Raw genomic sequence first — 23141 nt, 5'->3', positions numbered from 1 at the left:
GGAGTATTACACGACGAAATTTTGCCATCGGACGAAGGGGAGAAGTACGGGCAACACGGACAGCACGGACAATTTTGTGGACAGTTATTATTCTCCATCAAGAAAACCCTGCGTATTTCAATGTAAGCGACTAGTTTACAGACATATTTTGAAGCATCAATTCACATCAGAAAAGAAGTAGTTCTTCAAAGGGAGGGTACTTTTTAAGAAAATAAACACTTTTTTGATCACATAAACGGAGAAGATTATATGACCCGAGTGCGAGAAGGAGAAGAATGAAATCCGAATGAAGTAGGATATGGCACAAACTGAAGAGTCGAAGGAGCTTGTAAGTTATCAAGAAGAACCGAGGCGAGTGGTGTTATTGGTATAATTCTTACACAACCAGCAAAGGAGTGCAAATTTTGATTAGATGGCCTCTCAGCTCTCTTCTATCCTCCATTATTGGTGGCGGCTCTTAGTCAGGAAAATTATCAAAAGGATCATAAACTTATTATAATTGTACAAATTCAATCATATATATATATATATATATATATATATATATATATTTGAACAATTAAGTTCTAAATATTTTTGCATTTGTGCTGATTCAGTCAATCTAACCAAAATTGGCCAATTGACGTTGACATGAACGCTAGTCTTTTTATATGATACCATTGGTGTTGACATAGACAATTTTTATTTGGGATTTCGGTATCCAAGTTACTATGTAAATATGTAATATAGGTTGATTCAAGCATATAAGACATAGTTCATATTTATTGCGACACTTAGTTAATTTTCTTAGCTTTTTTTTTTGGTATCTTAAAGTATTAAAAAAAATTTAAAAGTATTTTCAGGGGTGCATTTAAGGTACCATGCACATTCACAAATAGATTTGTTTTCTTAATATCGCATGCACTTTATATTGCATTTTTTAGACTTAATTTTCACATGCAACAATTCATTTTAGGAATGTAGTTTATTTAGTAGATGGTCATGACATATCATACATTCACTTTCCTTTTTGAGCATCAGGCATCTCTTGAAGAGTTTATACCAAATTTACATTTATAGCTCACGGGGTTTTGTCCCAGGCCGTAATAGCAAGGTTTTGTTTGATTTTGCCCGAAACGACTCGTGTCCTTTATTTTTCCGGTCATTTATTTATTTTATTAGCTTTTTACTACAATTGCTCACTTGTTTATTTTTATAACTTGACTGACTACGCATAGTCACTTTTTATATGTTTAGAGGATTTAAGGAATAAAAATTGGTGAAGTTCGCATGTAAATTGTTCTCGTACTGAAAGATCTCGGCGCATCTAAATCAACTTATGAATCTTTAGTTCACAGGAGTGAAATGTACTTCCGCATCCTCCTTGAATTGCCAATTGACCCATAATAAGTTAGTGACGTCTCCAATATAATTGTATAATTGAATTGAAAAATCAAATTATGATTGATACGGCTTGGAAGGGTCGTGCTAAGTGTAGATTCCTCCTTGCAAGAGGAACCACTTGCAATGCATTTGGTAATGCTCCTGAGAATAAGTGTTTTTTATTTTATTTGTTCTCTGTAACATAGAATAAAAACATATTTGATATATATTTTTTATTCTCGAGAATAGATTTGAAGAAACAAAATAAAAATAAAAAATAGAAACAACTTAAGATACAAGCAATTTCTCCTTTCTTTCTTCCTTTTCCCTTCCTCTCTTTTTCCCCCTTAGATGGTCGCCAGCCAGACAAGGGCCGGTGACCAACGCACCTTGGCAATCCGTCAATTTCCTTGCCAATCTAATTTGCCCTCGGAAGTCGGGAGGTCACCACGACAATTGCCGTCGTTTTCCTGCGCAAGGTGAAGATGTAAAGTTGTTTTGGGCTTTTTCTTAAAAAAAAAAAGAGGTTATTTTCTTACCCTTTTATTAAGGGTGTTACGATTACCCCTTGAGAACGGATACGTAACTACTTATGACCGCTGGATAAAGAAAAATAAATCTCGTCCGTTGATTGTAAAACCTTTAAGATTTTGTGTATTGCAGCTTTTTCATAGGAGTTACGAGAAAATTCAGAAAGGCATAATTTGTTATGATACGGGATTTCTCGATGGACCATAAAACTGCCGAATTCAATAAACCCTCCAACACAAACATTATTTCCTCCAATAATAAGAATTATCTATTGCATCGAATCTGAAGTATTATAAGACAGATCAAACGATCTGTCACTATGCATCATTCAATTACCACCTACGGTAATTCTATCATTTGATCACCGTATGAACAACACGACAGCAGCTGCTGTGGCGGTGACAATGACCGCAACGACGACGACGATGGCTGCAGTGATGACAGCGGCAGCCACTGCGGCATCAGCCGCCACTTCAGCGATGACGGTGTCATCGCCACATCAACCTCCGCCGGCGGCAACTGCTGCAATGAGGTCGTCGTCGCCGCATCAGCCTCTGCCGGCGACGACAACTGCGTCAGCCCGGTTGCGGCAACTGCGGCACTGACGTTATTTTTGGAATATTAAGCTTCCATATCAATTTCGGTGAAGTGGCGGTTCTGTCCCCGGGACCACGACGATTTTTAGTAATAACACCGACGGCTACGACGACGACAATGATGACTACGCTGACGGTGATCAACCTCGAAGTGTCCCGGCATGCAGCGATGTCGTGCTGATGGAGGAGGGAAGTATGGGAAACCCGAACAACCTTGTGGACAGTTATTGCTCCCCATCAGGAAAATCCTCCTGTAGTTCAACGCCAGCGGTGAGCCTGCAAACATCTTTCGAAGCATCGTTCATACCACAAAAAGAAAAAAAAAAGGTGGCAATTTAAAAAAAAAAAGATGGTACCTTATTAAAAAGAAACATTATTATTTTTAATCACAATAGATTGGGAAGATTATATGATTCAAGCGTGAGATCAAGATAATCGAAGATGGAATTTAGCGGGCTGCCTTCATTTTTGGAAGTGCTTGGGTTGAGTTCTTTTTAGTAAGATGGGTTTAGTGCACTCAGTTATAAAGTGGAAGAGGATAAGATCAATTGTGCCCTCTAATCTAAACCGTAAGTCCAAGTTAATCCATGTTATGGCCAGGTCCCTATTTTCGGACTACTAATTAGTTGAATAGAAAAATATATTTAAAAATTAATTAAAAATTCCGAATTTTTTTATTTTTATTTTTCCTAAAGTTAGAAAATTCTTAGAAATAATCTTTCAAGGTAGCCCTCTCTTAAAATTACGAGAAAATCATTGATAAGAAAATTGTGTTAAAAAATTAAACAAGCCCTTTCAGCTTTACCATAAGATTCCGATTATCCTTAAATTAAATGCCGTCGATTATGCATTTTCCATATGTTGATTATGGTTTCCCTTTAGCTTAGTTAGAAATGGCAGGCTCCTTATTTGATAATGCTAGATCTTGCTCTCCCAATGCAATTTATTTGATGTCACTTTAGTTTATGATTGTCATGTTAATGATTGCATGTTCACATGGTCAACATGTCTAACATTAACGTAGACTACTTGATAGAAAATCTTTTTGAATGAATAAGATTAGATACCAAAATGGTATTAATTGTTTAATAAGTATAAACAAGTCCCCAACCATAAACTCTTTAGTTGTGTAGGAGGTGAGTTACACTTTAATGTGTCACTTGGTTCTTAGTCAACCTCAATAGGCTAGTTGGGACTCTTTATTAGAAAATTTTTACGAATACTTTAAAGTTGTGAGAGGTATGAGTTTAGGAGAGCGCGCACTAGATCATAGGTTTGTTTTTTAGACAATACCCCTAAAATTATTTTCCTCCATACGAAGGGATGGGTCGTGACAAGTAAATATAGATCTTACACTCTTCATCCATTGGATGGGTACATATACATAAATTTATTCAGTGCTACTCTAGACTGAAAATTTGATCATGGGTAATATGCCTTTATACACATGGAAGTGGATATTACTCATGTGAAAGTGACCCACCTAACACGTCCATGTGCTAGCACATGCATTCCTTTATACACATAGAAGTGGATATTACTCGTGTGAAAGTGAACCACTTGGCACATCCATGTGCTAGTGCATGCACTCCTTTATACACATAAAAGTGGATATTACTTGTGTGAAAGTGACCCACACTAGCACATCCATGTGCTAGTGCATGCACTCTTTTATACACATAAAAGTGGATATTACTCATGTGAAAGTGACCCACCTAGCACGTCCATGTGCTAGCGCATGCACTCCTACAGCGGGCACATGTGAAGAGTTACTTATCATTTAAAGCGTGTGCTTTTCAGTTGGGAAGGGATTGAAAATAACATCTCAGTTTCCAGGACCCACACCACCCATAAGTGTTGCCATTGTTCTGTCTTGTCTTCTTCGTCCGATGGTCACTCGCAATTATTGGTCTGAACAAGTTGGACAGACCCAAGAAAAAAAGAAGAATAAGAAGAAAGAATTGACTCATGTGTATCATCCTATGGGGCAACAGAAAAGGTGAAGTTCGTCCTTTTTGGGTCAAAGAAAATTTTATTGAAATTGTGAACATGGTCTAAAGAGTCCCAGGCAAGGGGAACTAAACAAAGGAGAGACCGAAGGGCTTGTAGAGGAATAGAAAGCCAATTTTGTGAAATAGAGCCAATCCGTTGAGTCTTTGCAGCTTAGTTTACAAGCCCACATCAGTAGGAACAAAAAGTGTTAAAATCTATATCTATATGTCTATGCGGAAAGAGAGATCATATTTTAAAGGAAAATATCTATCTAAATTTAGATTATGCCTTTTGGCAATGTAAATGGAATAGTGCAATAATTTGAATTTGATGATTAAGAGCTGAATTAGATGTAATATGTTTGTAGTTACAAATCTAACATGAAAGGTAGAAGCTTTAAAACTTATTGCAAAAGTGCAACTGAATTATATAATTTCCTTTAACTCTTATGACTAAAAAAGATATATGTCCATTTCTCTTAACACAATTGTTAGTGAAATCTTGAATTAGCTAATTAATGTGATACATTTATGGAAATTTTATGACATTATGAGGAGTGGTGGTTGATAGCTCCTGATTATTTAGCATGTCATCATGCCATCCAATTTTGATTGGTGCACATGATCTACTCTTTTTGATTGACCATGACCTCCTTTTGAAAATTAGGGTATTACAATTGCTCCATTCCTTTTCACTCCAAATACCCAATGTGAGGCTTTCTTTATGGCTCGCCTCACATGTGCACTAAATATACTCCACTCACAAGTGAGTCTATTGAACCGAGGCCAAAGGTTGCCATTTGATACACGATCTTCTCTTTTGCTTGACAGATATGTTCTCTTGGAACAAGTGTGTGGTTAACTTTGCTGATGCTCCGTTTGACTATTCTTGCTCTGTTTCGATTTGTTCTGTCATGAACACTATGTACTTATGTATCCTTTTGAGTAATGAATACAATTTTCTTTTGAATTAAAATAAAAAGAAGTCATGTTGTGATAAATCACGAAGATGAGCCATGTTGTAATAAATGTCTTAAGATGAGTCACGATGTTGTAATAAGTGTTAAGAGTCCTTGTGTTGTATTAATTGTAAGTCATAGGCGTGAATCGCATGTTTACAAAACGCACTAGTTTTTGTCTGTCTTTCAATTTCATTGATAGCAGAAGAGCTTGACTCTATGGGGGTGCTAGCACTTGAGTAATAGAATATCAAGTCAAAGGGCCTGAAAAACGTAATAGGCTCGCTTTGCTTCTTCAAGCTCTGCTCCTTATTGAAGACTAAAGTGGCATTAATATGCTTGCGTTACCAATGATGCAATCTTGCTTATCTTTTCTTTCCCTTATGCATAAAAAGGCAGACTAGCCTTAAGCAATCATGCGTTTGTGTGCTTAAACAGTTTTCCTTTTTCTCTTCAAATTTCCATTACATATTATAAATCTTAGAATAATAAGATAGGATATATCTTGATGCCATGCTCTGCGCTCGCCTTCATAAAGATTTTGTGCATAAGAAATTGAGCATAAAGCCTTATGTTCGAAGTGAGGGAAATAGATGGATGTTAAAAATCGATCCCAACATTTTTACATACCCCTTTTATTGTGGCAACTCCTAAATGAATTAAATTGCATGTTTAATTAATTAAATCAAAATCTTAAAATTGCCATTGGTATGACCTTGTAATAGTCTATGCTAAATGTTTCTTTGTGATTCAATAGTTTTCTTTTAATGGTTCAAATCTGAAAATGTCTCGATAAATCCGAAGATCCAGTTCTTGATAGACCTTAGAACTACCGAAATTTAACAAACCCTTCGTCACAATTTTTTCTTCCTCCAACACAATTATTTGTTGCATCAAATCTCCAATGTTGGATAATAGAATAGACGACCTGTCACTATAAATTATTCGAGTTTCACACAGACACATGCCCTGAAGCTTGATCTTATTGTCTCAGGAGAAGAACGCTAACGACAACGGAAACGAAATGCTCGCAGTGTCCTATTAAAGGGAGATTTCCGCGTCAACTGGGAGAGTGATTTCTGCGTCCTCAGGACCACGACGAACGTAGAAGAGGAAACCACAGATTTCAACCGCGACGACAACTATGCCGACGATGACCCATCCAGGAGCATCCCACCATGAAATGTTCTTGTCGTCGGACGAGACCGAATTCGGGACAAATGAAGAGGGGAAGCACGGGCAACCTGAACAATTCTGTGGACAGTTATAGTTCTCCATCAAGAAAGTCCAGCTTAGTTAAAAGCAAGCGATGAGTTCACAAACATATTTTGAAACATCAATTCACACAAGAAAAGAAGTAATTGTTCTAAAGGAGGGTGCTTTATTAGAAAATAAACACTATTTTGATCACATAAACCCAGAAGATTATATGACGCGAGCACGAGAACGAGATGGTTGAAAATGGAATGAAGTAGAATATAGTATAAAACGAAGAGTCAAAGGGGGTGCTTGTGTGTACCTCATCAAGAACAACCAAGGCGTGTGGTGTTATTGGTATTATTCTTATACTATCAGCAAAGAAGTGCGAATTTTCATTAGGTGACCTCTCATTATAATGGCTCCCTTCTGTCCTCCATTATTGGTGGTGGCTTTTGGTATGGAAAATTGGTCGACGTTTACATGATGCTGGTCATTTTATGTGACACCACCGATGTTGGAGTGGATAATTTTTATTTGTGATTTCGGTGTCCAAGTTACTATGCAAATATGGAATATAGGTTGATTCAAGCACATAAGCTTTAGTTCATGTCCATTTCGACACTTAGTTAATTTTCTTAGTTTTTCTTTTTGCGTCTTAATATATTTTAAAAAAATTTAAAAGTATTTTTAAGGGTGCATTTTAGGTACCATGCACGATCACAAATAGATTTGTTTTCTTAATATCGCACTGCACTTTATATTGCATTTTTTAGATTTATTTTTCACATGCGACAATTCATTTTAGCAATGAAATTTATTTAGTAGATGGTCATGACATGTCATACATTCACTTTCTATTTGAGCATCAGGCATCTCTTGGAGAGCTTATATCGAATTTACATTTGTAGCTCACGGGGCTTTTGTCCCGGGCCTTAATAACCAGGTTTTGTTAATTTTGCCCGATGCCACTTGTGTCCTTTACTTTTCTTGTCATTCATTTCTTTTATTAGCTTTCTACTGTAATTGCTTGCTTGTTTATTTTTGTTACTTGAGTGACTATGCATAATCACTTTTTATATGTTTAGAGGATTGAAGGAATAAAATTGGTGAAGTTTGCATGTAAATTGTTTTCATACTAGAAGATCTAATGCAACTAAATCAATCGGTGAATCTTTAGTTCATAGGAGTGAAATGTACTCTTGCATCTTACTTGGATTGCTAATTTATTTATCATAAGTTAGTGGCATCTCCAAGATAATTACATAATTGGATTGAAAAATCAAATTACAATTCATAGGACTTAGAAGTGCCCATGCTAAGTATAGACATTCAATTACCATGTATGGTAATTTATTTATCTAATGACAATAACACGGATCACATGGATAGTGCAGCGACAATGGTGTATGACATGGATGACACAGCAGCGGCGGCGACCACAGCAGCGGTGGCGACAGCGGCTGTGACGGCCATGGAAATGGCAGCTGCGATGGCCGTGGCGATGGGAGTGGCAACAGCGACGGCGGCACCACTTGAATCTTAAGCTTCCATATCTTTTTCGATGGAATGGCGATTGTATTCCGAGGACCACGGCGATTTTTTATAACAACACAGGCGGCTATGACGACAACAACGATGACCACGTTGACGGAGATCCACCTCGAAGTCTCCCGGCAAACATCAATTTTTCTTTCCAAAGATACAGAAACCGGAATGTCCCATGCTGATGGAGGAGGGAAGTACTGGAAACCCGGGCAAGCTTGTGGACAGTTATTGCTCTCCATCAGGAAAACCCTCTTGCAGTACAACGCAAGCGGTGAGTCTGCAAACATTTTTCTATCTTGTGGTGGTTGGATACCCCGTGGATTGAAAAGATGCATTTAGCTCATCAGTTTGACTGTTCGGCTTTTCGATTATCTTGATCTCACGCTTAAAACATATAATCTTCCCAATCTATCGTGATAAAAAAAAATGTTTCTTTTCTAATAAGGTACCGTCTTTTTTTAAAATTACCACCTTTTTTTTTCTTTTTGTGGTATGAACGATGCTTCGAAAAATGTTTGCAGGCTCACCGCTGGCGTTGAACTACAGGAGGATTTTCCTGATGGGGAGCAATAACTGTCCAGAAGGTTGTTCGGCTTTCCCATCCTTCCTCCTCCATCAGCAGGGGACGTTCCAGTTTCTGTATCTTTGGAAAGCGACATCGCTGCATGCCGGGACACTTCGAGGTGGATCACCGTCAGCGTAGTCATCATTGTCGTCGCCGTAGCCGTCGGTGTTATTATAAAAAATTGTCGTGGTCCCGGGGACAGAACCGCCACTTCACCGAAATTGATATTGAAGCTTAATATTCCAAAAATAACGTCAGTGCCGCAATCGCCGCAACGGGGGAAGGCCGCGACGCCGACCTCATCGCCGCGATCGCGGGAGAACGCTGGTGAGGCACCAACAACCTCATCGTTGGCAAAGCCTGATGAGGTGTCAACAACCTCATGGTGGCCACCGCCGTCGTCCAGGATGTATGGTATTTCCACTGGTGCACCTTTTGAATGGAGGAGATTATGTAAAGCCAAAAGAAGCAACATGTACGGACGATTTTTCTTAGCTATCACATCAACAAACAAACGGATAAAATTATGGAGATGCAATCCTATTTTGATGACAGCTTAGCAGTGTACTAATTGCTGGCCAACGGAAGCATGTGATCATCGCCTTTTACCGAGACAATGAATGATCAGATAGTGCATCTACTTTCGGACAAGGGTGGATTCCCATTATATTATTTCGTGCCTAGGCCTACAATCAGGCGCAAGGGAGAGCATTAAATTCCACAAATAAGCCTATTGACATTTCTCTATCAGGTGCTTAAATCAGAAGAAAAACATAATCGTCTTATCATGTCATGCTGTCATCGTTACACTTAAGTAGTCGAAAATAATTGAAACGTCACATTAGATGATTTCAATGAGATTTAGCTAAAATGTTTTATTGCACTTTCCCTTGTAAGTTTAATACCGCGTTATTTCAGTTAAAAAGTTTATACCTTGATAGGTTTGAAATTTTGGTATAACAATTTGAGGAGAGATTGTGCAATTATCTCGAAAATATGACAATTCGGTTTTCTCAATCTTGTGCTCGCACCCAACTCAATACAATATATTTACTCGCATCAGACTAGATCCAACTCTAATATTAAAAACTAAATAATAGTGTAAACCTTCGAACTCCATCTCAAGTTCTCATAAAAAAATTCAAAAATAATGATTTTTTTTCATTGTCCTTAGTAAAATCCTTTAAATTATTAACCAGGTTCGCAAGTTACATTACTGTAGTATTACAAAATTTGACACCTCCAACATGGCAATCCATATTGTTAGGTCCAAATACATAAAAGAAGGGGTGAAGTGTTTTTTTATACATATAAAAATATTTATCTTTCTAGAACCAGCACCTTATTTAAAAATGTTTTTTTTTTTATATGCAATTGAACTATTAATTTGCAATAAGGAACTTATAGAGTTTAGGGAAAATGAAATTACAAAAGCTATTTATAGAGTTTCAATTAGGATATGCTTTCTCTTCTAGCTCTAGCAGCCCCATTAGATTGAAATTCACTACTTCAGCCAATAGTGCAATTGCTAAGAACTTTGTATCGCGCGGACTCGACTCCTCCTATGGCTATCTCACTATAGACAAAATAATTATTAGATCTCTTTCAATAGCTGTTCTCACACCTTGTGCACACAACACGGTAGACATACTCTCGCCAAAAATTATTTAACCACACTTCTAAGTGTTTACAAATAATCATTTGCATATTTCATCTGTTACCTAAACAACTGCATTCTCTCTAAGCACGACCACTTCTTCCGTGTGTATGCAAATGATTTTGGCACCCTTGCTAACTTTTAGGATCAAAACTAAATAGATTATAATGAAGCAACAAAGAGATTCATCTCAAGAATACTCAATATGTTTCAATTTTTCTTGTTTCAGGCACTCAATCACAAGCTACATTTTACTTGTAGTTTGTCCTTATAGGCCTCCAAAAACAACCCTCCTGTTTCAACCATCTGATTCAAGTCGATCATAGAATGAGTTTAATTTCATCACATGGAAAAGAGACATTTGGAGGGGGTACTTAGAGATCATCAACAAATGAAAAAATCAAAATGATAAGGAGAGTGACCAGAAGTTGGTAAGTTTATAAATTGACTCATTATAGTTTTTGTAATTTATTTAGAATGCTTGTAAAATTTCCAAAGAGTTGGTTATTCTTTAATTCATTTCAAAGTTGGTAAGTTTCTAACGGCATTGATAAGTTATTGATAGGTTATTTGGCAATCAAATTGATGGTCCCGCTTTTTTTTTTTTTATTGACTGTACTAGATATTAATGTTGGCTGGTCCGCCCGTGTGGCGCCCGGTTAATGTTAACAAATAAAAGAAAATGTCAAAAAGTCAAAAATGCAATAAAGGAAAAGAAAGGCGGGCTGCTCGTTCGGAGAAGACGGGAAATGGGCTGCCAAATATCGTCGGAGTTGACTTAAATTTTGATACATTGTTATAAGACCGAGACAGATGAGTCGAGACAAAGAGTCCATCGGTTTCATTTGTCAATCCGTTTTGTTCATTGAAAACTTTTTCTAAATTATCTCTAATTTCTCCAATTGTGATTAGGGTTTCTTACTTCATATGTATTAATCTGCTTTTACTGTGACGAAATGTCATTATATTATTGATATTGAATCTCTAATATATTACTAAAGAAGAACCTTTGTGCATCTTACTATTTTTTTGTGATTAGTGAAATTTTTGAATTGTCCATAATTTTTTTCGCATTAAATTTTCGACATAAACTTGTCGTGTTTGTTTTTGTCTGTTTTTATCATTTTGGCATTATTTTTATTCATTATGAGATTATATTGCGGGAATATATTGCCTGTTATTATAGGAGTTGAGTCGATTTTGGTCCATTTAATCTTGGGAAGAAATTGATTTTACATTAGGTTAATTTTTGATGAATTGTTGCCGGTTCTCTCGAACTTTGTATCAATAATTTTGGAAATCCATCAAGTAAGGGAAATTTTCCGCATCTTCCTTTGACTACCCTGCACTCAGTCTCAAAAGCTTGCGTCAGCTACATCTTTGATTTTTTGTCTCATCGACCACTAGCATTTGATTTTATGGTCTTCGTGGTCGTGAAAAAGTATGATGTCTGTCCCAATCGCGTCCTCATCGGCATCTTTGATTTTTTTTTTGTCTCATCGACCAATAGCATTTGATTTTATGGTCTCTGTGGTCGTGAAAAATATGATTTCTGCTCCAGTCGTGTCCTCATCGGCCCAAAGCATTTTACTTGCTTTTCCCAGAACTGCCCTAGTCAATAACACTTCAATTCGTGTTATAATATGATCTGAGAAATGGATGTTTACTGCGGGGTTCGGCCAAATCGGTTTCGTCCAGGGGCACGATAAGAAGAGATGCTTCAATATTCCTTTTTTCAAACTTTCTTGCAAGATTGATTACAGTTTTATATTTCAGGAGTCGTGCTTTGATTGGATATGTTCATGTTTCGGAGGAGGCTTGCCACCGTGTCAGTGGCTGTGAGGGCAACTGCACTTCCATTCAAAATTTCGCAAGCCTCCTTAGTTCTATTTTGCTAGTATTACCAGCCGACTTAGTTCCGATGACTCTCTTTGGAATATAAGGCAATAATAAAGCAAATCTATCAAACGGTTCTCCACCAAGAGCAGGAACTCTTTTATTATGTATGTTGGATTGATTGGTCGATTTACGACATTTTCTATAGAAATTACAAAAAAATGCATATAATTATAATTCGTTATAATTGAAAATTTTATTTATCAATGACCAGAAAACTGCTCATGTAAGAAATTGAAAAACCCTCCAACACAAAAGTTATTAATTGCATCGAACATTGTATAGTAGGTAGATGATCTTGTTCGGGTTTCATGAATCATGTATAAGAAAAATTAACGAAATGAACGCAGCGGAAACAAAGATATCTTTTACACATGATTCCCCTAAGGCGTTGTTCGTGCGTTTTAATCAAAAATCTAAACATAAAAGGGAGTGAAACGAATTACCTCTCGAAGCGCGCTTTAAATAAGTCGGTTCGGATGTTCTATAGTTCGAGTCCCACAAGTGTCAGACCTCTAGTTCAGACACACCAACAACGAACGTCAAACGGAAGAGAGAACTTTCGGAGATTCACCACTTCGATTGTGCTAGCAATCACATGGAAATGATCCACCGTATCCTCGATGTATTATAGTCACGGCCCGAATGAGAAAACACTATACTTTCTCATCTCTCGAAGAATACAAGAACACACATGTTTCTCTTGATTTTTAGCAACCCATTTTCTCTAAAAACCAAACAGGGCACACCCACCTTTCTCTGTATTTTCTCTGCCCTTTAAGTGTCGCCAAAAGCCAACTCTTTTTAAAATAAAATAATAAACTGATCAGCAACAGTTGCTGATCGATGCTGATCGTCCCGCTCATGCACGAACAATCGTGCATGAGTGGTTGCTCATCCACGACTCCGTGCATGAGCGGTTGCTCATGAACTACTTCGTGCATGATGGTCAGCAACTGCTGACCGTTCATGCACGAGTTCGTGGATGACCATCCAAGTTTCATGCATGTGCTTCGTGCACATGCATGAAGCTTTTTATATGTATTTATTTTATTATTAGTTATCAAAATGTATTAATTAATTAATTAATTAAATGAACAAATAATTAATTAATCAATTCCTTTTAAAAAATAAAAAGAACATAATCTGTATATATACAAATGGAAATCCCTAAGATGTAACTATTACATAGCTGCTTTAGGGCATACATCTAACAATCACCCACTTGCACTAAAGCCAACTTATTTGGTATGTTAACATATATCCACTTTGGGCATGCGTGTGCATCATATGCAAGTAGGCTCGTGACTATAATACAAATTAAATTAAATCTCATTTAATTTAATTTCAAATCGACTCAATTGATTGCAGTAATTGCAAACACATTTGCAATAATATTTCTCTCTTGTTCCATGTCATCCTAATTGTTTATGGTGTGTGACATCCCTAGGTTCATCACTAAGCTGGTAGTAAGACTTGTACTAACACATTAGTATTTCCAAAAGAATTAATTGTCCCGATTAATCTTTTAGGTCCTACAAGCCACGATTGACATCTAGCAATATGTCATGGCTACCCAGATAGTGTGAATACTTTAAGAACATAATGAACCTGTCAGCTTTGATTACAGTGTAATTCAATCCCTCTATCTTACTATGTCCCGATCAAACAAAGACCATGGAATATTTGTCAAGTCATTAATTCGATCATATGCACAAATCTAATTGACATACATTTTATTTGAGACATAAACAATTTATTCTCGGTTACAACCCCGGCCGAGGATTTCAATGCATTGTCACAATTAGATTGCATAGGACATCATTATCACACCTTGCATATAACAAGGAGACAGATTCCATATTGCGCACGCTTGTAACTTCATATATGAACAAACTATGACCATCAGGTATAAAGACGGATCAATGACCCGGCATTATGTGCACCCGTGAACCATAGTTATTCAATACACAAGTTAACACTGTGCCTCAGGTCTAAGGATTATTTACACAAGACCAAAGCATGAACAATTAGACATTGACCATGCTAAAAGCTTCCATGTCGCTAATCGTTCCATATGCGTCATGTTCAGTGAATTTGTCTAATACAAACACCTGTGTTCTAACTCAGGAATCATAATACCCAATGACATGTGACTCATCATTCCCTTAAGTATCCAATACTTAATGGCGAAGTTAAGAACACATTGGTCTCAATAGGATTATTAATATCCACTCAATAATCCATCGACCGGGAACGATTTAAAGATTCAGTCTAACTATGAACCCGTCACATATATTCTTGACGTCTCAAGAATAGGTCTAGTTGCAACTGATCTTATGGAATCATTCATCAATATAAAATAATTGGACAAATGAATGAATACGTCATTGCCATTAATTAAATAATAATAATGAAAGTACAACTGAAATCCCTAATATGTAACCATTACATAGTAGCTTTAGGGCATACATCCAACAATCTCCCAGTTGCACTAAAGCCAACTTGTCTGGTACCTCAAACCCATTTTGTCAATATGTCTTTCAAAAGAAGACTGAGGTAAGGCCTTAGTGAAGGGATCTGCCACGTTTTCTGCTGAGGCAATTTTCTGCAAGGCGATATCACCTCTCCCAACAATTTCTCCGATGAGATGGAAGCGTCTCTCAATATGCTTGGACTTGGTGAGACCTTGGTTCCTTAGCTTGAGCTATCGCCCATTGTTGTCACAAAACAATGTGATCGGTTGCTCAATTGAAGGAACGACTCCAAGTTCAGAAATAAACTTCTTCATCCAAGCGGCTTCCTTTGTCGCTTGAAGCAGCTACATACTCTGCCTCAGTAGTGGAATCAACAGTTATACTTTGTGTGGAACTTTTCCAACTAATTGCACCACCATTGAATGTAAAGACAAACCCGGACGTAGACTTATAATCATTAGGATCCGAATGAAAATCGGAATCAGTATAAGCTACAATTTTAAATTCTCCTTCTCCATATATCAAGAATAAATATTTAGTCCTTCGCAAGTACTTAAGAATATTCTTGATTGCTATCCAAGGTTTTCTCCGGGATCGATCGATATCTGCTAGTAATACTTACAGCATGCGCAATATCAAGTCTAGTACATAGCATAGCATACATTATGCTTCCAATAGCAGATGCATATGGTATCTTTGCCATCCGCTCTCTTTCTTCAGGAGTGTTGGGACACATCTCCTTAGAAAGACGGATCCCTTGCCTAAAAGGCAATAATCTTCTCTTGGAACATTGCATGTTAAACTGTGTTAACACTTTGTCTATGTACGTAGATTGTGAGAGGCCAATCAATCGTCTTGATCTATCTCTATAGATCTTGATACCTAAAATGTAGGTTGCCTCTCCTAAATCTTTCATGGAGAATTTTTGTGACAAGAATAGTTTTATCGATGATATCATTGGTACATCATTTTCAATTAAAAGTATATCATCGACATACAAAACCAGAAATGCAATTGCACTCCCATTGATCTTCTTATATACACAAGGTTCATCCGGATTTTTAATGAAGCCAAACGATTTGACTACCTCATCAAAACGGATGTTCCAACTTCCGGGAGGCTTGTTTGAGTCCATAAATGGATCTCTTAAGTTTACACACCTTCTGTTTTTCACTATTGGGTTCAAAACCCCGTGGCTGTTCCATATAGATGTCCTCTTCGAGAAAACCATTTAGAAAAGCCGTTTTGACATCCATTTGAAATATCTCATAATCAAGGTGTGCAGCTATAGCCAACATAATCCGAATGGATTTTAGCATGGCCACAGGTGAGAAAGTTTCGTCATAATCAATTCCTTCTTTTTGACGATATCCTTTCGCCACCAGCCGTGCTTTGTAAATTCCAATTTAACCTTCAACGTTCATCTTCCTCTTGAAGATCCATTTACAGCCAATTGGTACAATACCATCAGGCAGGTCAGTCAAGGTCCAAACCTCATTGGAATACATTGAATCCATTTTGGATTTCATGGCTTCTAGCCATTTTCCAAAATTGATGTCCAACATCGCCTCCTCATAGGTTTTAGGATCACCAGGTTGATCACTATCATTCACAATGAATAATGGTTCAATATGATCAGGCGAGTGTCTATAACGAGCAGGTGGGCGAGACGTTCTCGCACTTCTCCTAAGAGGTTGTGTATCGAAGCTCCCACCGAATCGTAGATTGGTATATGAACTCGGTTGTTTGATACTTCATTATTTTCTTCTTGTAAGACTATTTTCCGCCCAAACACCACTTTCTTGGACGAACCGATTCTCCAAAAAAGAAGCGTGCTTGCATACCAAAATTCTTTGGTTTGAATGAAAATAGAAATAATATCCAAGAGTTTCCTTTGGATATCCAATGAAGCGACCTTGTTTAGATCTTGCCTCCAATTTTTCCATTTTTAGCTTTTTCACGAAAGCTGGACAACCCCAAATCTTAATATTATTAAGACTGGGTTTCCTACCATGCCATATCTCATAGGGCGTAGTTGGAACAGATTTGGACGGCACTCTATTCAGTATATATACAGTTGTCTCAAGGGCATATCCCCAAAGGGAAATTGGCAAATCGGTGTGTAACTCATCATAGATCGTACCATATCTAATAAAGTACGATTTCTTCGTTCAGATACACCATTATGTTCTGGAGTTCCAGGAGGTGTCCATTGTGATAAAATGCCATTCTCTTTAAGATAGTCCAGGAATTCAGTACTAAGGTATTCACCTCCTCGATCCGATCGAAGAGCCTTAATACATTTTCCTATTTGTTTCTCAACTTCAGCCTTGAATTCCTTGAACTTTTCAAAGGATTCAGATTTATACTTCATGAGGTATAAATAACCATACCGTGACTCGATCATCGGTGAAGGTAATGAAGTAATTATAACCACCTCTAGCAGTTTCATTAATTGGTCCACATACATCTGTATGTATTAATTCTAATATGTTAGCAGCTCGCGCACTTTGTCCCACAAAAGGCGCTTTGGTCATTTTTCTAGAAGACATGCCTCACAAGTCGAGTATGACTCAAAATTTGAAGGATCAATGTATCCATCATTACTCAACTTGTTAATTTTGTCTTCTCCAATATGACCTAATCGGAGATGCCAAACATACTTTTTATTTGGACCGTCTCTAGGGCGTTTATTAGTTATGGCATTTTATATCAATTCTATTTTGCTTATTGACATTGGTAATTGCATTACCGGACATTGTAATAGTATAAAGATTGTTGGTTAATAAGCTAGAACCAACACATATTCTATTATGATAAATAGAACATACATCATCAACAAAAGAAAATTCATAATTCTCTTTAATCAAATGAGGTACAAAGATGATGTTCCTAATAGCATTCTTATAATGCAAACAGTTCTTTAAAACCAATATATGTCCAGAAGGCAAACATAAGCAAACATAAACGAAAAGTCCCTATAGCTAATGCAGCAACTCTTGCTCCATTGGCAAACGTCAGGACAATCTCATTTCGCCCTAGCATCCTGCTTATTTCCAGATTCTGCAAAGACATACAAATATGTGAAGTTGCAGTAGAATCTAGAACCCATGAGCTGGATTCAGCACTAACCATAAGATTAGTTTCAATAAGCATAGACACCATACCTTCATAAGGTCGGTTCTTAGGCTTGACCTTCAAGCTCGCGAGGTACCTCTTACGTTCCTCCTCCAAAGGCCCTTTGACACCACAAGAATGACATTTCCCTTTATCAATCATGGGTTTTGGTTGCACAACAGGTTTGGCAAGCCTCTTCCTTTTATTCTTCTTTAAAACAGTCTTACCCTTTGAAGAAGAAGCCTTAGCCATAGCCACTACATTTGGCCTCGTGTTATGCATTTCCTTCTCATAAACTACCAGCATGTTATGTAACTCTGCAAGAGTTTTCTCCATCTTATGCATGTGGAAGTTTTGGACAAAACCAGAGAAGGAATCGGGTAAAGATTGGAGGATCAAATCCACAGCTAACTCATTATCCATAACGAGATTCAGCCTAGCCAATTCTTCAATGTGCCAGATCATTTTCAAAGCATGATCATTAACAGATGATCCTCCAGCCATCCTCATACGGTACAATGCCTTAGATATCTCATATCTAGAGGTTCGACCATTCTCATCAAAGTATTCCTTTAAGTGCAAAATGATCGACCCAACATCTTCCATAGATTCATACTTCTTATGTAATTCATTATTCATAGAAGCAAGCATATATGACCTAACTTTTAAGTCATCATCACACCACTTATCATAAGTGACACGCTCCTCTTGGGTCCCACCTCGGGAAAGGAGGTTGGCATCTTTTCATCAAGCACATACCCAATTTTTTCTGAATTGAGAACAATTCTCAAATTCCTCACCCAGTCAGTGAAATTGGGTCTAGTCAAACAATTCTTGTTAAGTATAGAAGCGAGTGGGTTTGTGGTCACCATTTTTCAGAGTAATAATATATCTGTTGCAGAAAATAAATTGTTAGCCGTTGTACTTTTCATAATAACTATTTCATTTTGGTCTTTAAATGAAATAGATCCTCCCACTAAATTTATATTCAAATCCCATACTCCTTAAGATGGGAAGCGGTAATCTTTGTTGGGTAAAGATTACTAGTGGGGATTGAGTCCCACTAGCCCAAAGTCCACCTCACCTAACAGCTTATTGGTGTCCTATGAACTTAGTGAGTGAACCAGCTTGTTCAACGCATCATATGCGAGTCCCAATCATAACTTCGGCCTCTAGACCATAAAAGCCCCACCTAACAGTTATTGGCATCATGATCATAGTTAAGTCTAGCCCATCGTCTCATGCAAGTATTGAAAACACAAATGATTCCCTCACCTAACAGTTATTAGAAATCATTTAGCTCCAACCCCACAGCATCATATGCATAATGGAGTGGTCCAATATTATAAATGGTAATCAACCCATTTGTATCCATAACCGGTTAATTAACCACTTTAATATTGGATCAAACCACGACGATGGAAGGCCACGAGTCCGAAACCCGTTTCGACTTAATATTATAAATAAGGAGATCTTGGTTATTATTAATGGTCTCACTTTGCACATTAATCGATTTAACATGCACGATAACAAAAACATAATAAATAAATAGACATCACATAACATCTATCCTATGTGGCGATCATGGAATTATGGTTCAATGGGTCTCGAGCCAAAAAGACCCATTTAGCCATTTTAATGTTTTAATAATATGGACCTGCTCTTCACTTTTTCTTCAATCTTTGAACTCTTCAAAGACCAGGCCCAAAGAGCTCACCGGTTTAATGGCTCCTCCAATGGCTCCTCCTCTCTTGTAGTATTTACATCAATAATTGAAATACTACACTATACTTAAATTACATTTCGTAAAAATAAATATAAAAAGAAGGACGCAGCCTCCATTTAATAATTACATCCCCAAAAAGAATACCTGTAATCATCATACATTCATCCATACAACAATCACAACAATTAGGTATTTTTCCATGATCACCACCCTTTCTTACGAGCCATAAATTCAAAATTTAAAGCTCTGGAAGGCATGCATAAAATTCTGCATATCATTTGCAAAATATAAACATCAAGTATGATTCAAAATTGATTTAGTTCTAATTTTTTCTTTGTTGATTAAATTTATCACAAAAATCAATCAACTTCTATAGGCCACATAAGAGTAAGAGAACCAATTCTCTTAACAAAAAATAAATTGGCCATTAGAATGCAAAAATATATTTGAACTACAAATCAATTAAATGCACGAAAAACGCCTAAGGTTGGCTCTGATACCACTATTCGGGTTTCATGAATCATGTATAAGAAAAATTAACGAAATGAACACAGCGGAAACAAAGATATCTTTTACACATGATTCCCCTAAGGCGTTGTTCGTGCGTTTTAATCAAAAATCTAAACATAAAAGGGAGTGAAACGAATTACCTCTCGAAGCGTGCTTTAAATAAGTTGGTTCGGATGTTCTATAGTTCGAGTCCCACAAGTGTCAGACCTCTAGTTCAGACACACCAACAACGAATGTCGAACGGAAGAGAGAACTTTCGGATATTCACCACTTCGATTGTGCTAGCAATCACGTGGAAATGATCCACCGTATCCTCGATGTATTATAGTCACGGCCCGAATGAAAAAACACTATACTTTCTCGTCTCTCGAAGAATACAAGAACACACACGTTTCTCTTGATTTTTAGCAACCCATTTTCTCTAAAAACCAAACAGCGCACACCCACCTTTCTCTGTATTTTCTCTGCCCTTTAAGTGTCGCCAAAAGCCAACTCTTTTAAAATAAAATAATAAACTGATCAGCAACGGTTGCTGATCGATGGACGATCAGCAACCGTTGCTGATCGTCCCCGCTCATGCACGAACAATCGTGCATGAGGGGTTGCTCATGCACTACTTACGTGCATGATGGTCGCAACCGCTGACCGTTCATGCACGAGTTCAGGATGATGGTCAGCAGATTCTTGACCATCCAAGTTTCATGCATGTGCTTCGTGCACATGCATGAAGCTTTGTATATGTATTTATTTTATTATTAGTTATCAAAATGTATTAATTAATTAATTAAATGAACAAATAATTAATTAATCAATTCCTTTTAAAAATAAAAAGAACATAATCTGTATATATACAAATGGAAATCCCTAAGACGTAACTATTACATAACAGCTTTAGGGCATACATCTAACATATCTATCACTGTGCATCGTTCAAGTTTCACACACAAACATAAATAGAAGCTTCTAAATTCATAAGCATACATTAAGATAAGAAAGACTATTGTAATTTTTGTCTCATTTATTGTCTAGATTGGACAAGCTGGTACTCTTCCATGCTTGCACTTCTCACAAATAAATGGGCCATCCGTGCCGGCTAATTGCCCCACTGTAGTTGTTGCCACCCCCACTTTGCCACCGTCGTTGCCCTCACAGCCACTAACACGGCGACCTTGTTGAGCACGGCGGGCACGACGGCCTTGTTGAGCACGGTGAGCACGACGACCTTGTTGAGCACGGCGGGCACGATGGCCCCCTTGGCCCCCTTGGCCCCTGCGGCCCCTGCGGCCCTTCTGGCCCCGGTGGCCCTGGCGGCCCTTGCAGCCCCTTTGGTCCTTGTAGACCCGGCAGCCCTCGCGCCCGCGGCCCTGCTTCCCCCCAGTGGCCCCCGCTCCCCGTGGCCCCCGCTTTCCCGGCCGCAAAATGCAACAAAAAAGGAAAACACAAAGCATGACCGCAACAATGACTAAAGCAACAATAACCCACGTTGGAGTTTTATAGTCATCGTATGGTATGGGATTCTGATTGATCCATGCCAATGGAGGAGGAAAGTATTGGCAACTCAACTGAGTTTGTGGACAATTATTGTTCTCCATCAAGAGAACTCTGTGGAGGTAGTTCAATGCGAGCGTGAGTCTACAAACATACTATGAAGCATCAATCCAAGAGCCAATTTACCTTTTCATCATGATGAATTGATCATATGATCCAGGCACGAGATTGAAATGATTCAACATGGAATTCAGCGAGATATAATGTCAGTGGAAGTAGTTGCTTGCACATATACCCTCACAAGAAGAACCGAGCAAATTGATGAATGATGTTGCGCCAATGCTTACGCAACCTGCAAAGAAGTGATAATTTTTGCCTGGTGGAGGATAGCGCTATATATGCCCCGCGACGCTCCCTCCTAGGAGGATAGCACTATATATGCCTCATGACGCTCCCTCCCTCACGGGGTGGGTTTTTTTATTTTTTATTTTTTGGCCGAAAGATAATAATTTTCATTACTAACCAACTAATGGGGCACCGTTAGTTGAAAAGTCTAAACATAAAATTAAATAATTGTTGCCATTGTTTTGTCTTATCTTCTTTGTCCGATGCTCACTCGCAATTATTGATTTGGACAAGTTGGATGGACCCAAGAAAGAAAAGAAAGAATTGACTCATGTGGATCATTTTATGAGGGCAAGAGAAAAGGTGAAGTTCTTCCTTTTTGGTCAAAGAAAATTTTAATGAAATTATGAACATGGTCTAAAGAGTCCAGGCAAGGGAAATCTAAACAAAGGAGAGACCGAAGGGCTTGCAGAAGAATAGAAGCCAATTTTGTGGAATAAAGCCAATCCGTCGAGTCCTCGCAGCTTAGTTTACAAGTCCACGTCCAAAGGAACAAAAAGTGTTAAAACCTATATCTATATGTCTATGTGGAAAGGGAGATTATATGTATATGTCTTTTGGCAATGTAAATGGAATACTGCAATAATTTGAATTTGATGATTAAGAGCTAAATTAGATATAATATGTTTGTAGTTACAAATCTAACAATTCAAAGAATAACTACACCGGAAGCTCTAAAACTTATTGCCAAAATGCAATTAAGTCATAAAATTTTCAAAAAGTACAGTCATTTACAAGAGATTTTTGCTTTTTTGCGTTTCCTCTATGTTCTTCTCCCTAAATTTAAGCTTGCTTAAAGGTCAATTAACTTTGATTAATGGATTCTTGCATAGTGATCCAACGTCAGTTGTGTTCTTGAGGAAAAGAGATGGTATGTGTGACATCCCGAATTTTCAATTCTATTTTCTATTGAATTAATTGGGCATTTCATTGATGTGCTAATAGGGCTGTTCTCTCGCCTGATCACTCTTGAGATAACTAGACCATCTAGGGAAGCCGTTAAAGAATATTAAGACAATAGAATTGAGAATTCAACCAGGAATCGGCTACTCGATCGTGTTTATCTTTAGAGGCCATTACGGCATAGTTAAAAATCAATTTGAGATTAGAAATAGG

General features: G+C 37.6%; 1 protein-coding gene across 1 annotated transcript in view; it reads right to left on the bottom strand.

The window, feature by feature from the left end:
* The window catches only part of LOC108957701 (A-kinase anchor protein 14-like), a 41556-nt gene extending 19497 nt beyond the window's left edge, over positions 1-22059 (bottom strand). Inside the window, exon 1 of the mRNA XM_039306006.1 lies at positions 21807-22059. Coding sequence (XP_039161940.1) covers positions 21807-21865 — 59 coding nt within the window. The 5' untranslated portion in view covers positions 21866-22059. The remainder of the gene's footprint in view (positions 1-21806) is intronic.
* Positions 22060-23141: the final 1082 nt, after the last annotated feature.

The sequence above is a fragment of the Eucalyptus grandis genome, chromosome 2, assembly GCF_016545825.1.
Source record: "Eucalyptus grandis isolate ANBG69807.140 chromosome 2, ASM1654582v1, whole genome shotgun sequence".
Classification (NCBI taxonomy): domain Eukaryota; kingdom Viridiplantae; phylum Streptophyta; class Magnoliopsida; order Myrtales; family Myrtaceae; genus Eucalyptus; species Eucalyptus grandis.
The sequence above is the reverse complement of the archived record's forward strand: the minus strand, read 5'-3'. Positions and strand labels throughout refer to the sequence as shown.